The sequence below is a fragment of the Micromonas pusilla genome (assembly GCF_000151265.4).
Source record: "Micromonas pusilla CCMP1545 genomic scaffold MICPUCscaffold_10, whole genome shotgun sequence".
NCBI classification, from domain to species: domain Eukaryota; kingdom Viridiplantae; phylum Chlorophyta; class Mamiellophyceae; order Mamiellales; family Mamiellaceae; genus Micromonas; species Micromonas pusilla.
The window spans coordinates 471,763-490,690 of record NW_003315891.1 but is presented as its reverse complement, the minus strand read 5'-3'; the positions used below and the strand labels follow the sequence as shown (position 1 = coordinate 490,690).

The following is an 18,928-nucleotide window of genomic DNA, read 5'->3' as shown; positions in this document are numbered from 1 at the left end:
GAGCGCTGGCGCGCGATGACCGTGCCGCGTGCGACGACCGAACAGAGCGCGGTCGCGAATGCGAAGGCGTGCGCGTGGGCGCGCGTCCGTCGTCGCCGCGTGAAGTGACGCCGGCGCGCGACGCGGCCGCGCGCGCCTCCGGTTTTTCGAATCGAACCGACCGGCAGGTCCGACCGGCGATAGACGACGCCGCGCTCCCAGCCAGAAGACGAGTCAACGGGCGAACGGAAAAAGAGGTGCTCACTCGTTCGAGCGCGGGCGCGACGATGCCGCGCCGCGACGACGACGACGACGACGACGCGGAGACGATGTGGGACGTCCTCGGCCGCGGCACCGCCGCGGGGCGGGCGGTCTTCAACCTGTACGCCCCCGGCGACGTCACCGGGAAGAGGTACGGCCGCCTGATGAGCGACTACAACGTCGCGAAGCTGCAGGTGAGGCACGCTTCAGATCCTTCGAAGCGACGCGCGCCGCCCCACGTCGAGGAGACGCTGAAGCGCGAGGCGCGCGTCGCGTCGTCGAAGCGCGCGAACCAGCGCGTGAACGTCCCGACGCCGACGGGGAGGCGCGCGATGACGGAGGAGGAGGAGGAGGCGTTCAAGTTCGAGGCGGCGAAGCGCGCGACCGTGTGTCGAAAGACCGAAGCGGAGATCCGCGCGAAGATGGAGAAGGACAAGCCGTGGGAGAGACCGCCGCCGCGGCCTTCGAGGCGGTTGATAGGCGAAGAGGGGAAGCTGAGGCATCAGCGCATGGTGGAGTTCGACGGACGGCCGCCGGAGGAGGAGGGAGAGAGGCGAGGGTACGTCCCGCCGCCGGGGTTGGAGAAGGCTGACGCCGCCGCCGCCGCCGCCGCCGCCGCCGCCGCGCGCGCCCCGCCGCCGCCGCCGCCGCGGAGACGAACGGGCGAGACGGAGACGGAGGTTCAGCAGATCGAAACGCTGCGAGCGATGTTCGACGACGTCGCGAACGAGATCGAGGAGCGCGAGGTGTTCATGAACGAGATGCGAGCCGCGGGCGCGGGACGGAAGCACGAGCACTCCGTCAAAGCGGAGATCGCCGAGCGCGTCTCTCAGCTGCGCCGCATCGACGCGATGATCAGAGACCTGGAGGCTTCTATTCACGAGTACTGTAGGTGAGCTAGCGTCCGACGAGTAGTATAGTACGAAAGTACTTTCGTAAAGTCTAAGTGGCTATAGCGTTTGGCTGGTTGGTTGGCGTATGGTAACGCATAAGGTAACGCATAAGGCGTAAGTAACCGTTCTTCACGCGTCGAGCGTCAACCCGCGCGCCTCGTACGCGGCGATGACCCCCCGCAGCGCGTGGTTCGCGATGAGCGTCGTGCTCGAGACGCGCAAATTCGTCACCGGCGACGTCGAGCGCCCGCGCGAGAACCACTCCTCGATCGCGCGTCTCTCGTACGTGTGCCCGTCCACGGCGATCACCGGGTCTCTCATCACGGACTGCGTGATCGGGCAGTGGAACGCCTTCGCCGCGGTCTCCGCGGCGGCCGCGACGGCGGCGGTCTCCCGCCTCGCCGTCGCCGCCGCCTCGGCGGCGGCGGCGAGGTCGGCTTTCATCTTCAACTGCGACGCGAGGAGCGTCGTCTGCTCCAGGGTCGGCGGCGCGCCCGCGGCCTGGAGCATGTCGCGCACGGCGCCGATGAGCTCGTCCGCGGTGACGCCCGCGGCGTTCGCGGCGCTCGCGGCGTCGTTCGAGTCGCCGTCGGCGTCGTCGGAGTCGCCGTCGGCGTCGGAGGCGATCTCGTTCGGCGGCGGCGGCGGCGGCGCGCGCGCGTCCTCGTCCTCGTCCCCGTCCCCGTCCCCGGCGCCGCCCTCGGACGACAGACCGAACGTGAACACCTCCGAGGATAACAGCTCGCGCACAACCCCGGGGGACGTCTCCACGGCGACGCGCGCGAGCGCCTCCCCGGGCGCGGGCTTCGCGTCCGCGCGCACTCGCGCGTACATGAAATCATCCGTCCTGTTCGCTCGCGCCGCGCCGCCGCGCGCCGCGCGCGCGGTCGCCGCGGCCGCCGCCGCGTCCGCCGGCGACCGCGCGACGCGCACGGCGCAAATCTCCCCCGCGAGCAGCGGCCGCGTCGGGCGCGCGCGAAGGAGCTCCGCGTCGCTCGCGGTGACGATCGCCCCGGGCTCGCCGCGCGCGCTCGCGTCGCACGGCGCGGCGTCCGCGGCGCGCGCCCTCGACGCGTCGTTCCTCTTCTTCGCGTTCGCGTCGTCGCCGCCGTCGTCGCCGCCGCCGCCGCCGTCGTCGTCGCCGTCGTCGCCGCCGTCGTCGTCGCCGCCGCCGGTCAACGCCGCCGCCGTCGCGCTCACCTTCCCGTCCGCGGCGGCCAACAGCGCGGCGATCGCCGGCGTCGCCGTCGCGTCCTCTAACCCGAGCGCGCGCGTCACCGCGGGCGCGAGCAGCGGCGCGCACTGCACGCCGGGATCCCTCGGCGGCGACGCGAACAGCGTCCGCGACGCGACGTCGTAAAACGCGCACCGCGTCGTGGGACCGCCGCGGGTCACGTCCGCGTCGTCGGACGCTACACCGGACGCGGACTTCACGACGAGGATCGTGCGGAGCGACGGGACGATCGTCAGCGCGTCGCTCGCGGCGCGAAGGCGCGACGCGAGGTCGTCGAGCGACGGCGGAGGACGCGTCGAAGAGGAGGAGGAGGAGGAGGATCGCGTGAGGACGCGCGCGAGCGCGGGGGCGAACTCGGGGGACGACAGACGTTTCGCCGCGATCGACGCGGCCGGCCACGACGCGCTCGGCGCCGCGGGCGCGGGAGGGGGAGGCAGCGGCGGGTTCGGGAGGAGGGACTCGTCCGGGACGTCCGCGCCGGCGTCGACGGCGTGGTATCCCCCGCGCGTCGTCGCCGCGCCGCCGGCGTCGTCGTCGTCGTCGTTTTCCTCGCCGCCGCCGCCGCCGCCGCCGCCGCCGCCGCCGACGTCGCGCTCGAGCGCGGCCAACGCCTCCGCGCGTCTGAGCTCCCTCAACTCGTCCGCGGTGAGGTACCGCACCTCGCACACCGCGTCCGCGGCGGCGCGTATGCCCGCGGCGACGCACACGGACGCGGGAACGAGCGGATGCGATAGACGCACTTTCGTTCGATCCACCCTCGAGAGCGTCGCGCGATCCGCGCGCCACGCGTGCAGCAGCGAAGACGCCGGCGCGAGCACGCCGAACGCGTCCGGGGTGGGAAGATCGTCCGCGGGGGGTGGGCACAGGGTCGTTCGACCCGCGCGATCGTCGTCGTCGTCGTCGTCGTCGTCCCCGGCGCCGGTCGCGAGACGAAGCGCGGCGACGGCGGCGCGGAGTTCGTTCGGCCCCAACGCGCGTCCTCGCGCGTTCGCGGCGGCGTCTCGCAACACCCCTCGCGCGTCCGCGCGAGAGAGCTGCTCTCTGATCCCGAGTTTCCGCAACACCCCCGCGTGTTGCGCGAGCGTCGCCGGAAGCTCGTGCGCGAGCGGCGCGAGCGCGGCGTTCGAGCGAAGAAACACGCGGCACGGCGACTCCGCGGCGACGCCGCCGCCGACGGGTATGAACGCCGCGCGTCTCAACGCCGCGACATCCCTGGACTCGAGCGCGTCGAAGTGCCGCGCGAGCTCCTCGATCGCGACGGAGACGACCTCCGCGGGCCCCTCGCCCGCGCACGCCGTCCACCGCGTCGTGAACGCCGCGGCGCCGCCGCCGTCGCGCGGGGCCGCGCCCAGCGCGAGCAAGTGCTCGACGACGACGGCGACGCCCGGCCGGGATTTCATGCGTAACTTATGCATCGCGTACGACGGCGGCGCGAACGCGTCGGGGATCGTCGGCCGGCACGCGAACGACAGCCGCCACGCGTCCGGCGGCGTCGCGTCGTTGTACGCGCACAGGACGTTGCACCCGGCCGCGCCGGGCCCCGGGGCGCCGGGGTAGCCGAGGCGCGCGGGGACGAACGGGACGTCGATGAGCGCCTCAGGGTCGTTCCATACGAGCGAATATCGGGGTGGAGTTGAAAGGCGTCAGATGGCGTTGAAAGGCGCCGAGGGCGGGCGTTGAAAGCGATGGATGGGCGGAGAGACACGCCGGGAAAAGTCCTTAAGAAACGGCGTTCACCACGCCAACGCGGTCGTATGGGGACCAGTGTATAGAACGCACCTCGCAGCCGTTTGGCGCGTTGTACAGGTCCGCCGCGTGCTTCGAGAGATGCGACGCGAGCATCGCGCCCGCGGCGATGACGAGGCCGGCTTCTCTCTCGGAGCTCGCGCGCGCGTCTTCGAGCTCTTCGTCATCGTCGATCGTCGTGACGAGCGGCGAGGGGGCGTCCGCGGAGGACGGCGGGTCGACCGCGGCGGCGAGCTCCGGCGGCGGCGGCGGCGGCGGCGGCGGCGGCGGAACGAAACGCTTCCGTCTTCCCGGACCGAGCTCGCCGTCGCCGTCGCCGTGCCGCGACCGCGGGTGCGCGATCCCGAGGCTTATCGCCCGCGCGGCGACGCGCGTCGCGCACAGCTGGAACAGCGTCGCGTCCACCGCGGACCGCAGACCGACGTCGCGAAGCATCGGCAGCCACGCGCGCGTCGACCACTTCCGCGACGGGAAGCACCCGCTCTGCCCGCGGAACACCGCGGCGAGAAGCTCAACCTCCGGGTCGTACAGCTCCCCGGGCGATTTCAGCTCGACGCCGTCGTCGTCGTCGCCGCCGTCGTCGTCGCCTTCGCCACCGTCGTCGCGGAGGACGTCCACGAACTTCGCGGCGCCCAACGCGCGACACAGCGGGTCGTCGTCCCTCAGCCGATGCCAGTGCTTCCGGACGTACGCCAGCGCGTCTCGACGCGCCTCCGGGGCCATGTCTCGCAACGACGGCGCGACGAACCGCGCGAGGACGTCCGCGTCCGACAGCTCGGGAACCCCGAGCGCGGCGTACAGATCCCGAGACGACGCTCTGTGTTCGAGCACGCCGCCGAACCGCGACAGGGTCTCCGCGAACGCGACGCCCGGCGGGCACGTGACGTACTCCCCGGACGCGACGTCAACCTTTTCGCCGTTTGCCGCGGTGAACATCGGCAGCGAACGCATCGTCTCCAGACCCTCGCCGGACGCGGCAAACCCGGAGGACGCGTGCTGCGACGCGAAGAGTTGGAATAAGCGCTCGCGCTGCGCGTCCGTCACGGACGCGAACGACGGTCGCCCGCCGCCGAGGCACGATTTGATTTGCTGCGCCTTAAACGCGACGACGTCGGCGGCGGTGCGCAGCGCCGCGGTGGGCGCGGCGGGGCGCGCGGCGTCGACGGCTCTCGCGGCAGCCTCGCCCGCGGCGGCGACGTCCAGCGTCGGCGCGCCGATGTCGCGCAGAAGCGGCGCGAGCCAGTCCCACTGCTCCAGGAGCGGTTGCGGCGCGGCGGCGCTCGCGCCGCCCGGGCCTAACCGCGCCCGCCTCTCTCTCGCAGCGTCCGCGATTAAGAGCGACGCGAACGTGCCCGGTCGACGCGCGTCGTCGTCGTCGGCGTCGTCGTCGTCGGCGTCGTCGTCGTCGTCGGACAGCGGGTGCGCTGGGAACTGCGGCGACGTCAACCCGAGCGCCGCATCGTCCGCGCGCGCTCGCGCTCGACGCAGACTCGGCGCCCCCACCGCCCCCGCGGGTGGCGCGACGACCGCGGCTCTGTGCCCTACTCGCACGAGCTCGCCGCCGAGCACGGGGACGAGCGGCCACGACGCGAACGCGTCGATCGCGCCGGGGTTCTCCTCGTCCATGCGCGCCACCTCCCGCCAGAACGCGCGCATCCATCTCGCGCTCGGCTGCATCTCATCCCCCGCGAGCGCGTCTCTCCCGGCGCCGGCGCCAGCCCCGGCGGGAGCGCCGACGGACGAGGACGGCCACGTCACGAGCGGTTGTCGCGCGCACGCGGCGGGCGACAGACGCGGCGGCAACGCGTTCGGGAGCTCCGCCGCGAGTTGATGCGCGGTGAAACGCGTCACGCGCAGCTCCGCGCTGAGGGTCGTTCCATACGAAGCGATGTCGGGGTGGAGTTCATAGGCGTCAGTTGGAGTTGAAATGCGTCGAGGTCGGGGATTGAAAGCGAGGGGTGGGCGGAGAGATGCGCCGGCAAAAGTCCTTAAGGATCGGCGTTCACCACGCCGACGCGGTCGTATTGGAACCAGTGTATAGAACGCGCCTGAACTGCGGGTGTGAGAACAGCGCCGCGAGCGCGCGCGAGCCTCCCGACAGCGTCGGGGAGACGAACTTGGGGGCGAGGCGCGGGACGAGCGAGACGACGTCCTCGGAGCCGAGCCACAGCGGCGACGTCCCGAGCGACGACGCGCCGCCGCCCGCGACGGGAACGGGGACGCCGGACAGATCGCGCACCGCGGCGAGGTTCAGGACCGCGACCGACGGCGGCGCGCGGGCGTCGGCGCGCGAGCCGCCTCCCGAGCCGCCTCCCGAGCCGCCGAGCCCCGCGGCGTCGAGCCACTCGTTCAGAGGGAACCCCGCGGAGGACATCGCGGAGAGCACGCCGGAGAGGCTGTCTTGTTGGACGTGGACTCGCGCGCCCCCGGCGTCGCCGTCTTCCGGGGTCCCCGAGGTTCCCGCGCCGTCCGCGACGACGACGTCCGACGTCGCGCACTCGATGAGCTCGACGTGCGTCCGCAGCGCTTCCAGGTTGGCGCCCCCGGTTGACGTGTCCGGCGGCGGTTTCGACTTGAGCAACTTTCGGAGCGACGACGCGGTGAGCTCCTTCGCCGCCGCGCACGCGCCCGCCGCGGCGAGCTCCGGCCGCAACGACGCCGGCGCGTCCAACACGGGGAAATGCCGCGCGATGAACGACGCCGCGAGCGGCCGCGCGACGCCGTCGCCGAACCCGCCCGACCACGTCGACGCGGACGCGGACGCGTCGCCGTCCGCCGCGGGCGCGAATCCGGCTGGGAGAAAATACCCGTCCGCGGGCTTGACGAGCGCGGCGCTCCCTAAACTGCGGAACAGCGCGACGTCCGCGAGCTCGCGGTACAGCGGGTACACGACGAGCTCGAGCGCGGGGTGGGTTTTTGTTTGGTTCCCGCGCGCCGCCGCCGCGGTTTGAATCGGCCGCCCGTCCGATCTCAGCGCCGGCGGCGCCGGGAGACCCATGCTCTCCGCGCGCGGCCACAAGCCGTAAAACGTCTTCGCCGGGAGCGTCGGCGACGCGGTCCGCGCGTGCTGCACCATCGTCGCGTACGCGGCGACGACGCACTGGCACATCGCGCGGTTCCACTCTCTTCGCACGTGCTCGGACGACCCCGTCGTGGACGCGTAATGCGTCCCGGGGGAGGAGGGGGAGGACGGCGCGCGCGGAGTTTTTTCCGTGAAGCGCGCGAGCGATCGCCCGCCGCCGCGTTCGAGCGCGAACCGCGCGGCGATCACCGCGGGCGCTCGCCGCAGCGCGCGCTCCATCGCGTCGCCGTCGCCGTCGCCGTCACCCCCGCGCCGTTCCTCCATCGGGAACGGCGCGCACAACCCGCCGCCGACGCGCGGGACGACGGGCTCGCGCCGACCGTCCGCGCGGCATCGCGCGGCTGACGCGGCCAGCCGCGCCGCCGACGGCGGCGGCGGCGGCGCCGACGGGTCGACGTCCGCGCCGTCCCTCCGGACGTGCGCGGCGACGGCCGCGAGAGGAAGAAACATCATGTGCGCGTGTTTCCTGTCGAGCGCCATGTCGCGCGCGCGTCCCACGCCCATGGCCGCGCCGACGACCCAGGTGTCCGTCACGAGCGGGGAGTCCCCCGCGATTTCCTTCACGACCACCGCGTGCGCCGTTCGCGTCGCGTTCCCGCCGCCGAAGAGCGTCGTGAGCGTCGCTCGGCGCCACTCTTTGTCGTCCACGATGTTCCTCGGCGTCGTCGCGCGCTCGCCGCTCTGAGAGAACCCTCCCGCGGCGTTCGCCGAGACGCTCGACGACGACGTCGACGACGCGCGCTTGAACGGCGTCGTCGTGGAGAGGCTCGCGTGCACGAGCACGTCTTCGTTCGCGTCGGCGTTTTTCATCGCGCCGTCGAGGTCGCGCGTCGTCGCCCTCGCCGCGTCGTCCTCCCTCGGGGCGTTCCGCACGGTGACTCTGACGTGCGATAACGACGCGGCGAAGAGCAGCACCTTGTGCGCGCTCGCGGCGAACGTCTCGAGCATCGATCGCACCTCCCACGCGTCGTCGACGTCGAACGCCCTCGAGCTCAGCGCGGACGCGCGCGCCGCCTGCGCCCTCGTCCGCAGCGGCACACGAATCACGGTCCCGATCGAGTCCGCGGCGAGCCCGGAGCCGCGACTCGGGTCCAAGCCCGCGGCGACGAAAGGCGCGAACTGATCCGCGAACCGCGCCGCGAGCTCGCCGTTCGCGCCGTAGGAGTACGCCTTCGCGCTGCCGCCGGCGGCGCGCTCGTCTCTCTTCGCCCCCGACGATCCCCCGCCGCCGCCGCCGAGCGCGACGCCGGTCGGGTCGAACACGCACAGCTGTCCCGCGGTCGCCGCGGTGAACACGTCGGAAAAGTGCACGCACGAGACGAACCCGTTCCCGAACCGAATCGCGCGCTTCCTGAGCTTGAACGGCGCGGCCGCGGTCAACAGCGTCGCGATCTCGTCCGCGGCGAGGCTCACGCCGGGGAGACGAATCGTCACCGCGGGGCCTTGGAACTGCGCGAGCTGCGGCAAGAGCAGCGACCGCGATTTGTACGTCTTCAGATCGAGCGAAATTTCCAACCCGCGCGCGCAGACGACGTCCGCCACCTCCGCGACGTCGCTGAACGCGTGCGCGCGGTCGTCGTACGCGGGAAGGAGCCTCCTGAGCGTCGCCGCGGAAGGGCACGGGAGCCGGTCCGTCGAGGACTTATCCACGGCGTAGAGCGCGCGCAGCGACCGCGCGCCGAGCGCCTCCGCGATCGCGCACGGGACGGAGGGGTGCGTCAGACGCAACGCGGAGACGTCCACGCCGCCGGAGGACGCGCGAGTCTTCGCGTCGTCGTCGTCGTCGTCGTCGGCGGCGTCGCCGCCGCCGAGGAGCCACTCCGCGTCGTTGTGCACGAGCGCGCTCGCCGGGGCCATCACCCCCGCGCCGTCCGGGAGCATGAACGTTCCCACCACCGCGGAGGAGGGCATCGTCTTCGCCTTCGCCTTCGCCGCCGCCGCGACGTCGGGGGGCGAAGGGTACGGATCTCCATCCCCGCCGTCGCCCTCCGCGTCGTCCGGCGGCGCGAGAAGCGACTCCGCGGCGGCTTCCGCGAGCGCGACGGCGAGCGCGACGCGCTCTTCGCTCAGCGCGGCGCCGTTCGCGTCGTCCGCGACCGCCCTGGCCGCGCGCGCGTAATCCGCCGCGTCGAATCTCCCGCGGACGCCGAGCGCTCTCAACAACCCAACGTGCGAGGAGAGCTCGTACGGGACGCCGTGGAGGTACGGCCGGAAGTCGCCGGGGCAGTCGATCGCGACGTCGACCGACGCCGCGAACCCGCCGCCGTGCCAGAGCCACCGCGCGCTGTCGAGGATCGTCGCCGCGGCCTCGAGCTCGGAGGACGAAGATTCCGAGCCGACGCCGGCGGCGGCGGCGAGCTGGGCGTACGCGCGCGGCAGCCGCGCGTTGAACTCTCTCGCGAGCTCCGAGTCGCGGTCGACGATCGCGTGCGCCTTTCCGAGCTCCAGGAGCTGCGCCGCGACGACGGTCGCGCTGAGCGCGTTCCACCCGAGGCGATCGACGAGCAGCGGCTCGAGCGTCGGCGTCGGCGGCGAGACTGATGAGACGCCTTCCCGCACGCTCCCGGCGGTCGCGCGTCCATCGTCGGTTCTCGAGAAGGACTCCTCCGGCGACACTGCGAGCGTGAGACCCGCCGGCGTCGGCGTCGGCGGCGCCGCCGCCGCCTCCGTCGCCTCTTCGACGACGACGTCCTCGTCGTCCTCAACTCCGAGCGCGAGCGAGAGGTCCAAGATGCGCATGCACGACGACGCGAGCCACGCGTCATCCGGCGGCCGCGTCGCGCGCGGCGGCGCCAGCGCGCGCATCGCTTTTTTCCCTCCGTCGTCTCGGTTCGGCCACGGCAGCGACGGGTGCGGCGGCGACGTCATCACGACGCACCACGATATCGACCCGAGCTCCCTCCACAACGACCGCGCGGGGGTCGCGGACCCGTCGGACCCTGACTCGGACTCGAGCATCGCCCCGGCCGGGGGAAGGTCCGTCCCGCCCGCCGCGGTCGCCCTCGCGAGCGCGTTCAGGTGCGCGAGGAGCGCGGCGCCGCGCGCGATCGCCGCCGGCGTCGTCGCCGCGGTCGCCGCCAGTCGCTCCACGGACCTCGCGCTGTGCACCAACCCTTCCGCGCCGAGACTGGCGCGCACGCCGAGCGCCCTGAGCGCCGCCGCGCGCTCGCCGGAGTCGAACGGCGGCGCCGCGAAGTGCGCGGCGGGGTCGAGCAGCGCGAGAAGCGACGGCGAGTTTTCCGCGTCGAAGAGCGCGCCCGGTTTCGCCAACGCGCCGCTCCGCGTGGGGACGCACGCGCACGAGCGCAGCGCGCGAACGAGCGCGTCCGCGTCGCCGCCGCCGGTCCACGACGCCTTCGAACGCGCGAGCGCGTCGAGCGCGGCGTCGAGGGCGTCGCGCGCGAGCGAGGGAGGGAGACGGCGCAACGCGAGCGCGGGGAGGACGTGCTCCGCGAACGTCGTCGCGACCGTCGCGCGCGGCGCGCCGAGCGACGTCTCCAAGAGATCCGCGGCGGCGTCGTCGTCCACCTTGAGGAAACTCGAAGTGAGCAGCGAGACGTTCGCGCCGGCAGGCGCGAGGAGCGGCGGCGGCGTCGCGTCCAAGCGCGCGAACGCCGTCGCGACGACGGATGACGAAGACGCGGACGCGGACGCGGACGCGGCCGACGCCGAGATCTCGTTCGTCTTTTCGTTCTCTCCGCGCGTCTCGAAGATGGGCAGCGATCGCACGAGGTCGAGCCGCGCGCCTTCAACCTTGCCCCCGACCGCGTCGCGCGCGTACCACCGCCTCTGCATCAGAAACGCGCGAAGTGCCCGCCGCGCGGCCGCGTCCGCGCTCGCGTCTAAGCGCGCGGGCACCGCGCTCGCCGCCGCGCGCCATCGTTGCTCCGCCGTCGGCGGCGACCCGTCGTCGTTCGCGCGCGCCGCGCGCGTCTCCGGGTCCAACGCCGCCGCCGCGACCGCGGCGTCCAACACCCCGGACGCGGACGCGGGCCGGACGTACGCCGTGATCGCCGGGTGCGTCGTCGCCGCGTCGGAGACCTCGCCCTCCGCGAGCTGCGAGACGCCGAGCGCGTCCAGCGCGTCTCTTCCCGAATCCGTCCATCCCTCGCCGCGGACCAACGGACCGTGCGGCGTCAGCGTCGCGAGCCTCGCGCCGCCGCGCGCGCAGCCGCCGCCGACGGGGAGCAGCGGCCACCCTTCGAAGTGCGCGAGCGATTTCGGGCTGATCGCGGCGAACCGCGTCCACAGAAGCGCGAGGGTCGACGCGGTGGGGTGCCCGTCTGACCCGTCGGCGTTCCACGCGACGCCGCCGCCGCCGCCGCCGCCGCCGCCGCGCCATTCCGGGGGGAGGATCTTCGGCATCAAGTACTGCAGCGAGGGCGCGTCGATCGCGCGCACGTTCAGCGCCTTCCCCGTCGCGCCGGCGACGATGTCGGTCAGCGCGCGCGCGAGCGATTCGCCGAGGACGTCGCGGTCGACGAGCACGTCCGACGCGCGAGGACGCAACAGCGACATCTCGGACGCGCGCGGCATGAAATAATACGTCTCGCTTCGTCCTCCTTCTTCCTCCGCGTCGTCGTCGCCGCCGCGAACGCCGCCGCGCGCCGCGAACGCGCCGCGCGCGCCGTTCGCGAGCGGAATCAGCGGCACGCCGTCCAGGTCCGCCGCGGTCGCCGCGTCGCTCGCGTCGACGTCGCTCACGCAGTATCGCAGCAGCGCGACGACGTGCGCCGAGTCGTCCAGCGCCGGGTGCCGTCTCATCGATTTCGCATCCTTCAAAATCGCGCGCGCCGCCGCCGGGGACATCCGACGCGCGACGCTCGGACAATGCGTCGCGAACGCCGCGCTCACGTCCGCGGGCGCGCCGTCGATCAGCCGCACGCCCACCGCGCGCAGCGCCGCCGCGAGATCGGGAGGGGTCTCGACGGAGGGGTCCGGGAAGAACGCGGCGCGCGGCGCGACCCACGACGACGACGACGACGACGCGAGGAGGCGCGCGTCCGCGGTCGGGTCGATCGCGCGCACGCACGGGAGCCCGCTCAAGGCCGCGAACAACGGCGAGAGCACGAGCGACCACGGCTGCGGAAGCGATGTGTTCGTCGGGAAGAGCGAGTAGTACGCCGCGCGCGGGCCGAGGGACGTCGCCGCGGCGGCGATGAGCGACGCGTACGCGGGGGCGACGGCGTCCGCGAGGAGCGCGCCGTTCCACTCGCTCCGCGCCGCGCCTCCGCCGGACATGTCGCCGCCGAACCATATGTCTCTCCGGTTGCTGCTGAGTTCGAAGTACGCGTTCACGTGCACAGGGAGTCCGGTCTTCACCGGGAGCGGGAGGAAACAAAACGCGCGCCCATCGACCGTTTCCGATGACGTGGCGTCGTCCGACGTCTCCGGATGCGGCACCCTCGCGGCGACGCCGACCCACGGGACTAGCCCGCGCGTCACGCCCGCTTCGGACAACGCGAGCGCGCGCGCGCGTCCGCCCGCGAGCGAGCTGCTCACCATCCACCGCTCTTTACTGTCGCAAAGCGACCCGCCGCGTTGGCGTTGTCGCACGACGAGGTCCATCCACCCCACGCTCGAAGGCAACGAGCTCTCGGGCATCGCGCGAAGTTTGTCCGCGAACGCGCTCTTCTTCACCGCGGACGTCGCGACGGTCGCGCGTGACGCTGACGTGTCGTCACGACCGAGCGACACGTCACCCGCGACCCACTGCAGCACGGTCGCGCGAGGGTCCTTCCCGTCCTGGAACGACGGGATGCTCGCCTCGTACAGCAACGTCGGCTCGTCGGCGTCCGCGTCGCGTTCGTACACGCTAATCTTACGAACGTTTTTCAGAAACAGCAACGTCTGCGCCGCGCGCGATCGGAACTGCTCGAACAGCGCGAGGACGGCGTCCACGGTGTACGCCTCCGGTTTAATCTCCGACGACTTCGCCGCCGTCTCCGTGCGCAGCGGGAACCGGAACAACGTCGCGTCGTACGCTTTGGAAAGGTCGCATCCGAAGTGCCCGCGATACGTGGAAAACTGATCCGGGAATTGTCGAAGCAACGGCGAGTCCGCGAACGCGATTTTCAGACCCGGCCGCGCGGCCGTCGCGCCCGGCAAGTGCGTCGCGTGCGGGTCGAACATCACGAGATACTCCCCGGACACGAACGACGGCAGGTCCGTGAAGTGATAGATCGCGTTAAACCCGAGACCGAACCGCCCGGCCGCGGCGGGGCGGTCCACCTTCGAATCTTGACCGATGCGCGCGATGTTATGAAAGTCCGCCGGCGAGAACACCGCGTCGTTCCACGCCACGAGCGCGGGGCCCTGCCACCGCTCGAGCTTCGGCGCGAGCAGAGACTTGCTCCCGCCCGTCCGCATGTCGAGCATCAGACGCACCTCGGACGCGCCCGCGTCGTCCGCGTTTTGCACGAGCTCGGAGATGACCCCCGGCCCGTCGGCGTACGCGTCCAAAATGTGCTTCAGACGCGTCGTGAGCGCTTCGGATTGCCCAAACGCCTGCGCGGTGCCGTGCAAGTGCACGCCGATGTCCTCAGAACTCTCCGCGAGCAGCGCTAACCGGAGCGACCGCACGCCCACCGCCTCCGCGGTGGAGGACGGGAGTTTCGGGTGCGACAGCGTCACGCCCTCGGGCGCGTGCAACCAGGGCGCGTCGTTGAAGCGCACGTCGTCCGCGCCGCGCAGCACGCCGCCGACGTCTGGGACGGGCAACGCGCCGTCGCGCTCGATCTCGCCCGTCCACTGCGCGTGCGGGCGGTCCGCGAGGACGCCGAGGACCCAGAGGCTGAGGTCGAGCGCGCGCGCGTCGAGCGGCGTCGCGCCGCGGTCGAGCGCGAGCCGGCGAAGAAGCCCGACGTAATCGCGCGGCGCGAACGCGTCTCGCACGCCGAGCGCCGTGAGCAGCGGACGGAAGCACGTCAAGTCCGCGGGCAGGACGTGCAAGTACGGCGCGAGGTCCAGCGCGCCCGCAAACGCGACCGCGTCCACGCGCGCGAACCCGGTGCCGACCCACACGACGGCGCGCGTCCGCGCCTTTCGCTCCGCGGCGGCGAAGTCGGCGTGGTTCAGCGCAGCCGTCATCAACGCGTACACGCGCGGCACCGCCGCCGCGAGCGCGCGTCCGACGGCGGCGTCGGCGACGACCGCGTGCGCCTCCCCGAGCGCGCACAGCTGGTCCGCGAGCACCGCCGGCGACAGCGGCGCGCGCCATCCGAGCGCGTCCGCGAGCGACGCGGACTGCGGCTCGCGCGTCAGCACGCGCATGGAGGCGCTGCACAGCCACGCGTCGGACGGCGGCCGCGTCGACCGCGGCGGCGCCGTCGCGGGGGGGTCCGACGGCCACGGGAGCCCGGGGTGCTCGCGGGGCGACAGCGGCGTCGTCGCGACGGGGACCCACGCGATGGAGGAGAGCGCGGCGACGAACGCGTCTCGAGGGAGCTCCGGCGGCGCGCTCGCCGCGAGCGCGTCGCCCGCCGCGGATTCCGACCCAAGGGCCGCGTGCTTTCCTCCTTCCTTGGTCGCGCTCTTGCCGCCGAAAACCTTCCCGAACATCTTCTTCACTTTCGCGCCGGGGGCCGCGTTCGTTTCCGGCGCGAGTAACCGCGCGCCGTCGGGCGTTTCTAAATACCGCAGCACCGCGGCGCCTCGCGCCGCGGCGCCGTCGCCGTCGCCCTCCTCGAGCAGACGCTCCGCCGCCATCGCGGCGTCGAGCACCGCCGCCCGCGTCACCGTCGTCCGGAGACCGAGCCGATGGAGCCCGTCCAACGCCGCGTCGTCGTCGAACGGCGCCGACGGGAAGCTCGCGGACGCGTCGAGCAGCTCGACGAGCTCGTGCACCCTGGGGTCGTACAGATGCATCGGCGCCGCGAGTTGCCCGGACGGCGTGGGCACGAACGGCGCGCGCGCGAGCGCGTCGGCGACGCCGCGATCGATGAGCGCGAGCGACGGCAGCGACCGCGTCGCCTCGAGCGCGAACCGGTTCCTCGCGCGCGCGGGGATCTCGCGCAGGCGCGTCAGGAAGTGGCCGCGTATGAACGCGGGCATCGTGAGTCGGTCGACGGAGAGGTTCGTCTCCAGCACCGCGGACTCTTCGTCGTCGTCGGGGCGCAAAAACGTCGGCGTCAAGAGCGCGGCGGCGACGTTCCGCGGCGCGAGTCGCAGCGACGGGCCGGCGTCTTCGTCCAGGGACAGGAGGTCGCCGACGCGCCCGTCGCGCGTCGCGCCCCCTTCCCCTTCTTCTCCTTCTTCTCCTTCCTCTTCTTCCTCCTCTTCCGCGGCGCCCGTCGACGACGTCGCCGCCGCCGTCGCCGGATACACCTCGAATATCCGCAACCCGCGAAGCGTCGCGATCCTCGACGGCGTCCCCGCGTCGCCTTCCGGCCCCGCCCTCGCGCGTTGCCCGAACCACCTCCGCTGTAACAGCGCGCTCCGCAGCGCCGCGGCGTCTCGACGCGAAAACTCGACGCCCCCGGGCCCCGTCCCCGTGCCTCCCGACCGCGCCGCCGCGAGCGCGTCGAGGAGGCCCGCGCCGGAGGAGGGCATCGCGAACGCGCCGACGTCCGGATGCGCGGCGGCGGCGGCGCCGGCGACGGAGGACGCGTCGAGGACGTGCACGTCGGCGCGACCGAGCGCGTCCACTGCGTCGGCGCTCAGCCCGCGCGGCGTCACGACCGCGGCGCCGAGGGGCGCGAGCGCGCGCGCGGCGTCGGCGTCGTCGTCGTCCGAGGACCCCACGACCGGGAGCATCGTCCATCGCTCGAACTTCGCGAGACGTCCCGCGCGCACCGCGGCGAGGCGTCTCCACAGCCGCGACAGGAGCTCCTCGGACGGGTCGCCGTTTTCCCCCGGCGTCCATCGAGCGCGTCGATTCGATTTCAACCCCCACGCGGGCGGGACGATCCGCGGCATCAGCGCGAGCAGCGCGTCGTCGTCCACGCGCGCGAAGTTCAGCGCCCCCGTGGCCGCCAGCGTCTCCATCCGGGACGTCAACGCCGCGTCCGCGTCTCGGTCGACGCAGACGTCCGTCGCGCGCGTCAGCAAATGAGTCTCCTCCTCCGTGGGCACGTACAACGCGGGCGAGCCGACGCCGCCGGGCGTGATCATCCCCGCGCCGCCGTCCGCGAGCGGCGCGAGCGGGACGCCCTCCAGGCACGCCGCGGAGGTCGGGTCGTCGTCGACGACGTCCGAGAGGACGTACCGCAAGAGCGTCAGGACCCTCGCGCGCGGTCGCGTCGTCGGGCCCTTTTCGCGTAGCATCCGCCGCGCGCCGTTCGGCGACGCCCGCGTCGGGTCCGCGATCGCGTGCTCCTCGAATCGATCTAATATCGCGGCGGGCGCGTCCGCGACGAGGACGCCCTCGTCCACGAGTGCGAGTCGTAAGTCGACGTTCGTCTCGAGCTCCGCGTCCGGATACGTCGCCTCCCGCGGCGTGATCCACTTCCCCCCCAGCGCGCGCGTGTGTATCACCTTCTCGTCAGCGAGGGCGACGCACAGCGTCGAGACGACGACGCGCCACGGCGGCGGCGGTGTCGCGCGCGGGAGCAAGTCGTAGAACCTCGGGCCGGGGCCGAGCGTCGCGGCGGCGATCGCGACGAGCCGGGCGTACGCCGGCGCGACGACGCGTTCGAGCAGGGCTTGGTTCCACTCGCTTCGCGCCGCGCCGCCGCCGGACATGTCGCCTCCGAACCAAATGTCCCTGCGGTTGCTGCTGAGTTCGAAGTACGCGTTCACGTGCACGGGGAGTCCGGTCTTCACCGGGAGCGGGAGGAACGTGAACGCGCGGCCGTCGGCGACGGCGACGGCGTGCTTTCGATCGCCGCCGTTTTCTTCTTCTTCTTCGTCTTCTTCTTCTTCTTCGCGAGGGGTGAGCTCCGCGGCGACGGCGGCCCACGGCACGAGTTTCATCCCGAACTTCTCCCGCCCGCTCTTCACGAGCGGTTTTAAGTCTACGCCGCACGCTTGCGACACGAAGAACGTGCGGACGTCCTCGCCGCGCTTCGCGCCGACGCCCGTCGACGTGAACTCGAGCGTAAACGTCGACGGCGGCTCCACCGCGCCGCCCGCCGCCATCGCCGCGGACGCGCGACTGAACGCCGCGCGATGTCTCCGCAACTCGTCGCTCGCGTTCATCACGCGCGTGGACGCGATGACTTCGGGCTCCATCGCGCCCGGGCGCCACTCTAACACGTCGATCCGTTCCACACTTTTCAAATACAGCAGGTCTAGCGTCTTTTCCCCCGCGAAGTCCGCGAGAAGCTTCCGCACGCTCGCGACGTCGTACGACGCCTTGGAAAGCTTCGACACCGCGGCCTGCTTCGCGGTCCGCAACGGGAACCGAAACGTCGTCCCTCGATACTCCGTCCGCGCGTCGCACCCGAACGCGATGAACGGCGCGAACTGATCCGCGTGCGTCCGCGTGACGTCGCCGCCGCCGCCGACGAAGTCGACGCGTTTCCCCGGGTTCGCCGCGTCCGCGTTGGGGAGGTGGCACGCGTGCGGATCGAAGAAGACGACGTGCCGCCCCGACACGAACGACGGGACGTCCGTGAGGTGATACACGCTGTTGAACCCGACGCCGAACCGCCCCGTCTTGCCCACTTGCGTTCGCTTCACGCTGTCGCCGACGCGCGAGATGGAGACGAAGTCCGCCTCCGCGAAGACGCTGTCGTTGTGCACGAGCAGAGCGGGGCCCTGGAACGGCGCGAGCGCGGGGGAGACGAGCGTGGACGTGCCGTGCGACCGCGCGTCGAGGCATACTTTAACGACCGTCGCGCCCGCGTCGTCCTGCGACGACGATGGAAGACGGAGGGAGGAGGGCGGCGGTGAGAGGAGGAGGAGGAGGAGGAGGTGGATGGAGGAGGAGGAGGAGGAGGACGAGATCGCTCAAATCTGCCTGCCCTCGCGCAACAACGACTGGACATGGGCACCCGGCCGCGCGCGCACCGCGTTCTGGACGAGCTCCTTGAGTATGGACGTCCCCTCCGGGTAGTTCAAGAGGATCTCCCTGAGGCGCGCGGTGAGGTCGACCTTCTGCCCGAAGTCGCTCCATCCGTCCGCATCCGCATCCGTCCCGGCGTCCATCGCGCGCGCCGGCGTTCTGTTCGGTGTGTGGGCATGGGCAGGCCGCGAGTTCGGCGATTCCCGCGGTCGGTCGAAAGCGCTCCCGAACGCGGGTACAGTCAGATCAGCGCGAGAGCGGAGCGGCGACGCCTTCGCACTCGCATCGCGCGCGGACTCGAGGGGAGACGCGCACGGCGCGGGACGCGAGCGCGCGCGCGTGAGAGCGCGTCGGCGTGCGAACGCGACGGTCGCGGCGCGGCAGAGGGCGAACGGTCCGCGACGGCGGACGGATAGACTTACAAGATGATGATTTCCACGTCATGTCGTCACGGCGCGGCCGCCGCCGTCGTCGTCGTCGTTCGCGCGAACGCGCCGTCGCGACGGCGCGTTCCCGCGACGCGACGACGCGTCGCGACGCGCGCCGGCGCGCCCGCGCTCGCGACGACGAAAACGTCCCCCGCGACGACGGTCAGCTTCGACGAGGACGACGACGGCGGCGGCGTGTTTCGCTTCGACGACGCCGCGGAGGTCGACGGAGATCTTTTGTTCACCGCCGCGGACGCGGACGGCGTCTTCTACGAAGTGCGCGCGGGGAGCGGCTCCGGGTCGTTCGACGAGCCGCCGCCATCGTCCGTCGTCGTCGCGGAGGAGGACGCGGTCGCCGCG

The 18,928-nt window shown here is 72.5% G+C and overlaps 3 protein-coding genes across 3 annotated transcripts in view; 1 reads left to right on the top strand and 2 right to left on the bottom strand.

The window, feature by feature from the left end:
- Window positions 1–83, bottom strand: part of MICPUCDRAFT_48260 (uncharacterized protein) — a 1,053-nt gene extending 970 nt beyond the window's left edge. The window contains exon 1 of the mRNA XM_003061412.1: window positions 1–83. The gene's annotated coding sequence lies outside the window, so the exon portion shown is untranslated.
- Window positions 84–266: 183 nt separating this feature from the next.
- MICPUCDRAFT_51163 (uncharacterized protein) lies at window positions 267–1,136 on the top strand (the record flags this gene model as incomplete). Its single annotated transcript, XM_003061656.1, has 1 exon — window positions 267–1,136. One exon carries the CDS (start codon window positions 267–269, stop codon window positions 1,134–1,136), a length of 870 nt encoding a protein of 289 aa, XP_003061702.1.
- A 126-nt stretch (window positions 1,137–1,262) lies between these two features.
- Window positions 1,263–18,283, bottom strand: MICPUCDRAFT_51162 (uncharacterized protein; the record flags this gene model as incomplete). The annotated part of the gene is made up of 4 exons (XM_003061411.1): window positions 1,263–3,962; window positions 4,147–5,977; window positions 6,120–17,986; window positions 18,146–18,283. The coding sequence occupies 4 exons, from the start codon at window positions 18,281–18,283 to the stop codon at window positions 1,263–1,265; spliced, it is 16,536 nt and encodes a 5,511-aa protein (XP_003061457.1).
- Between the last annotated feature and the right edge of the window lie 645 nt (window positions 18,284–18,928).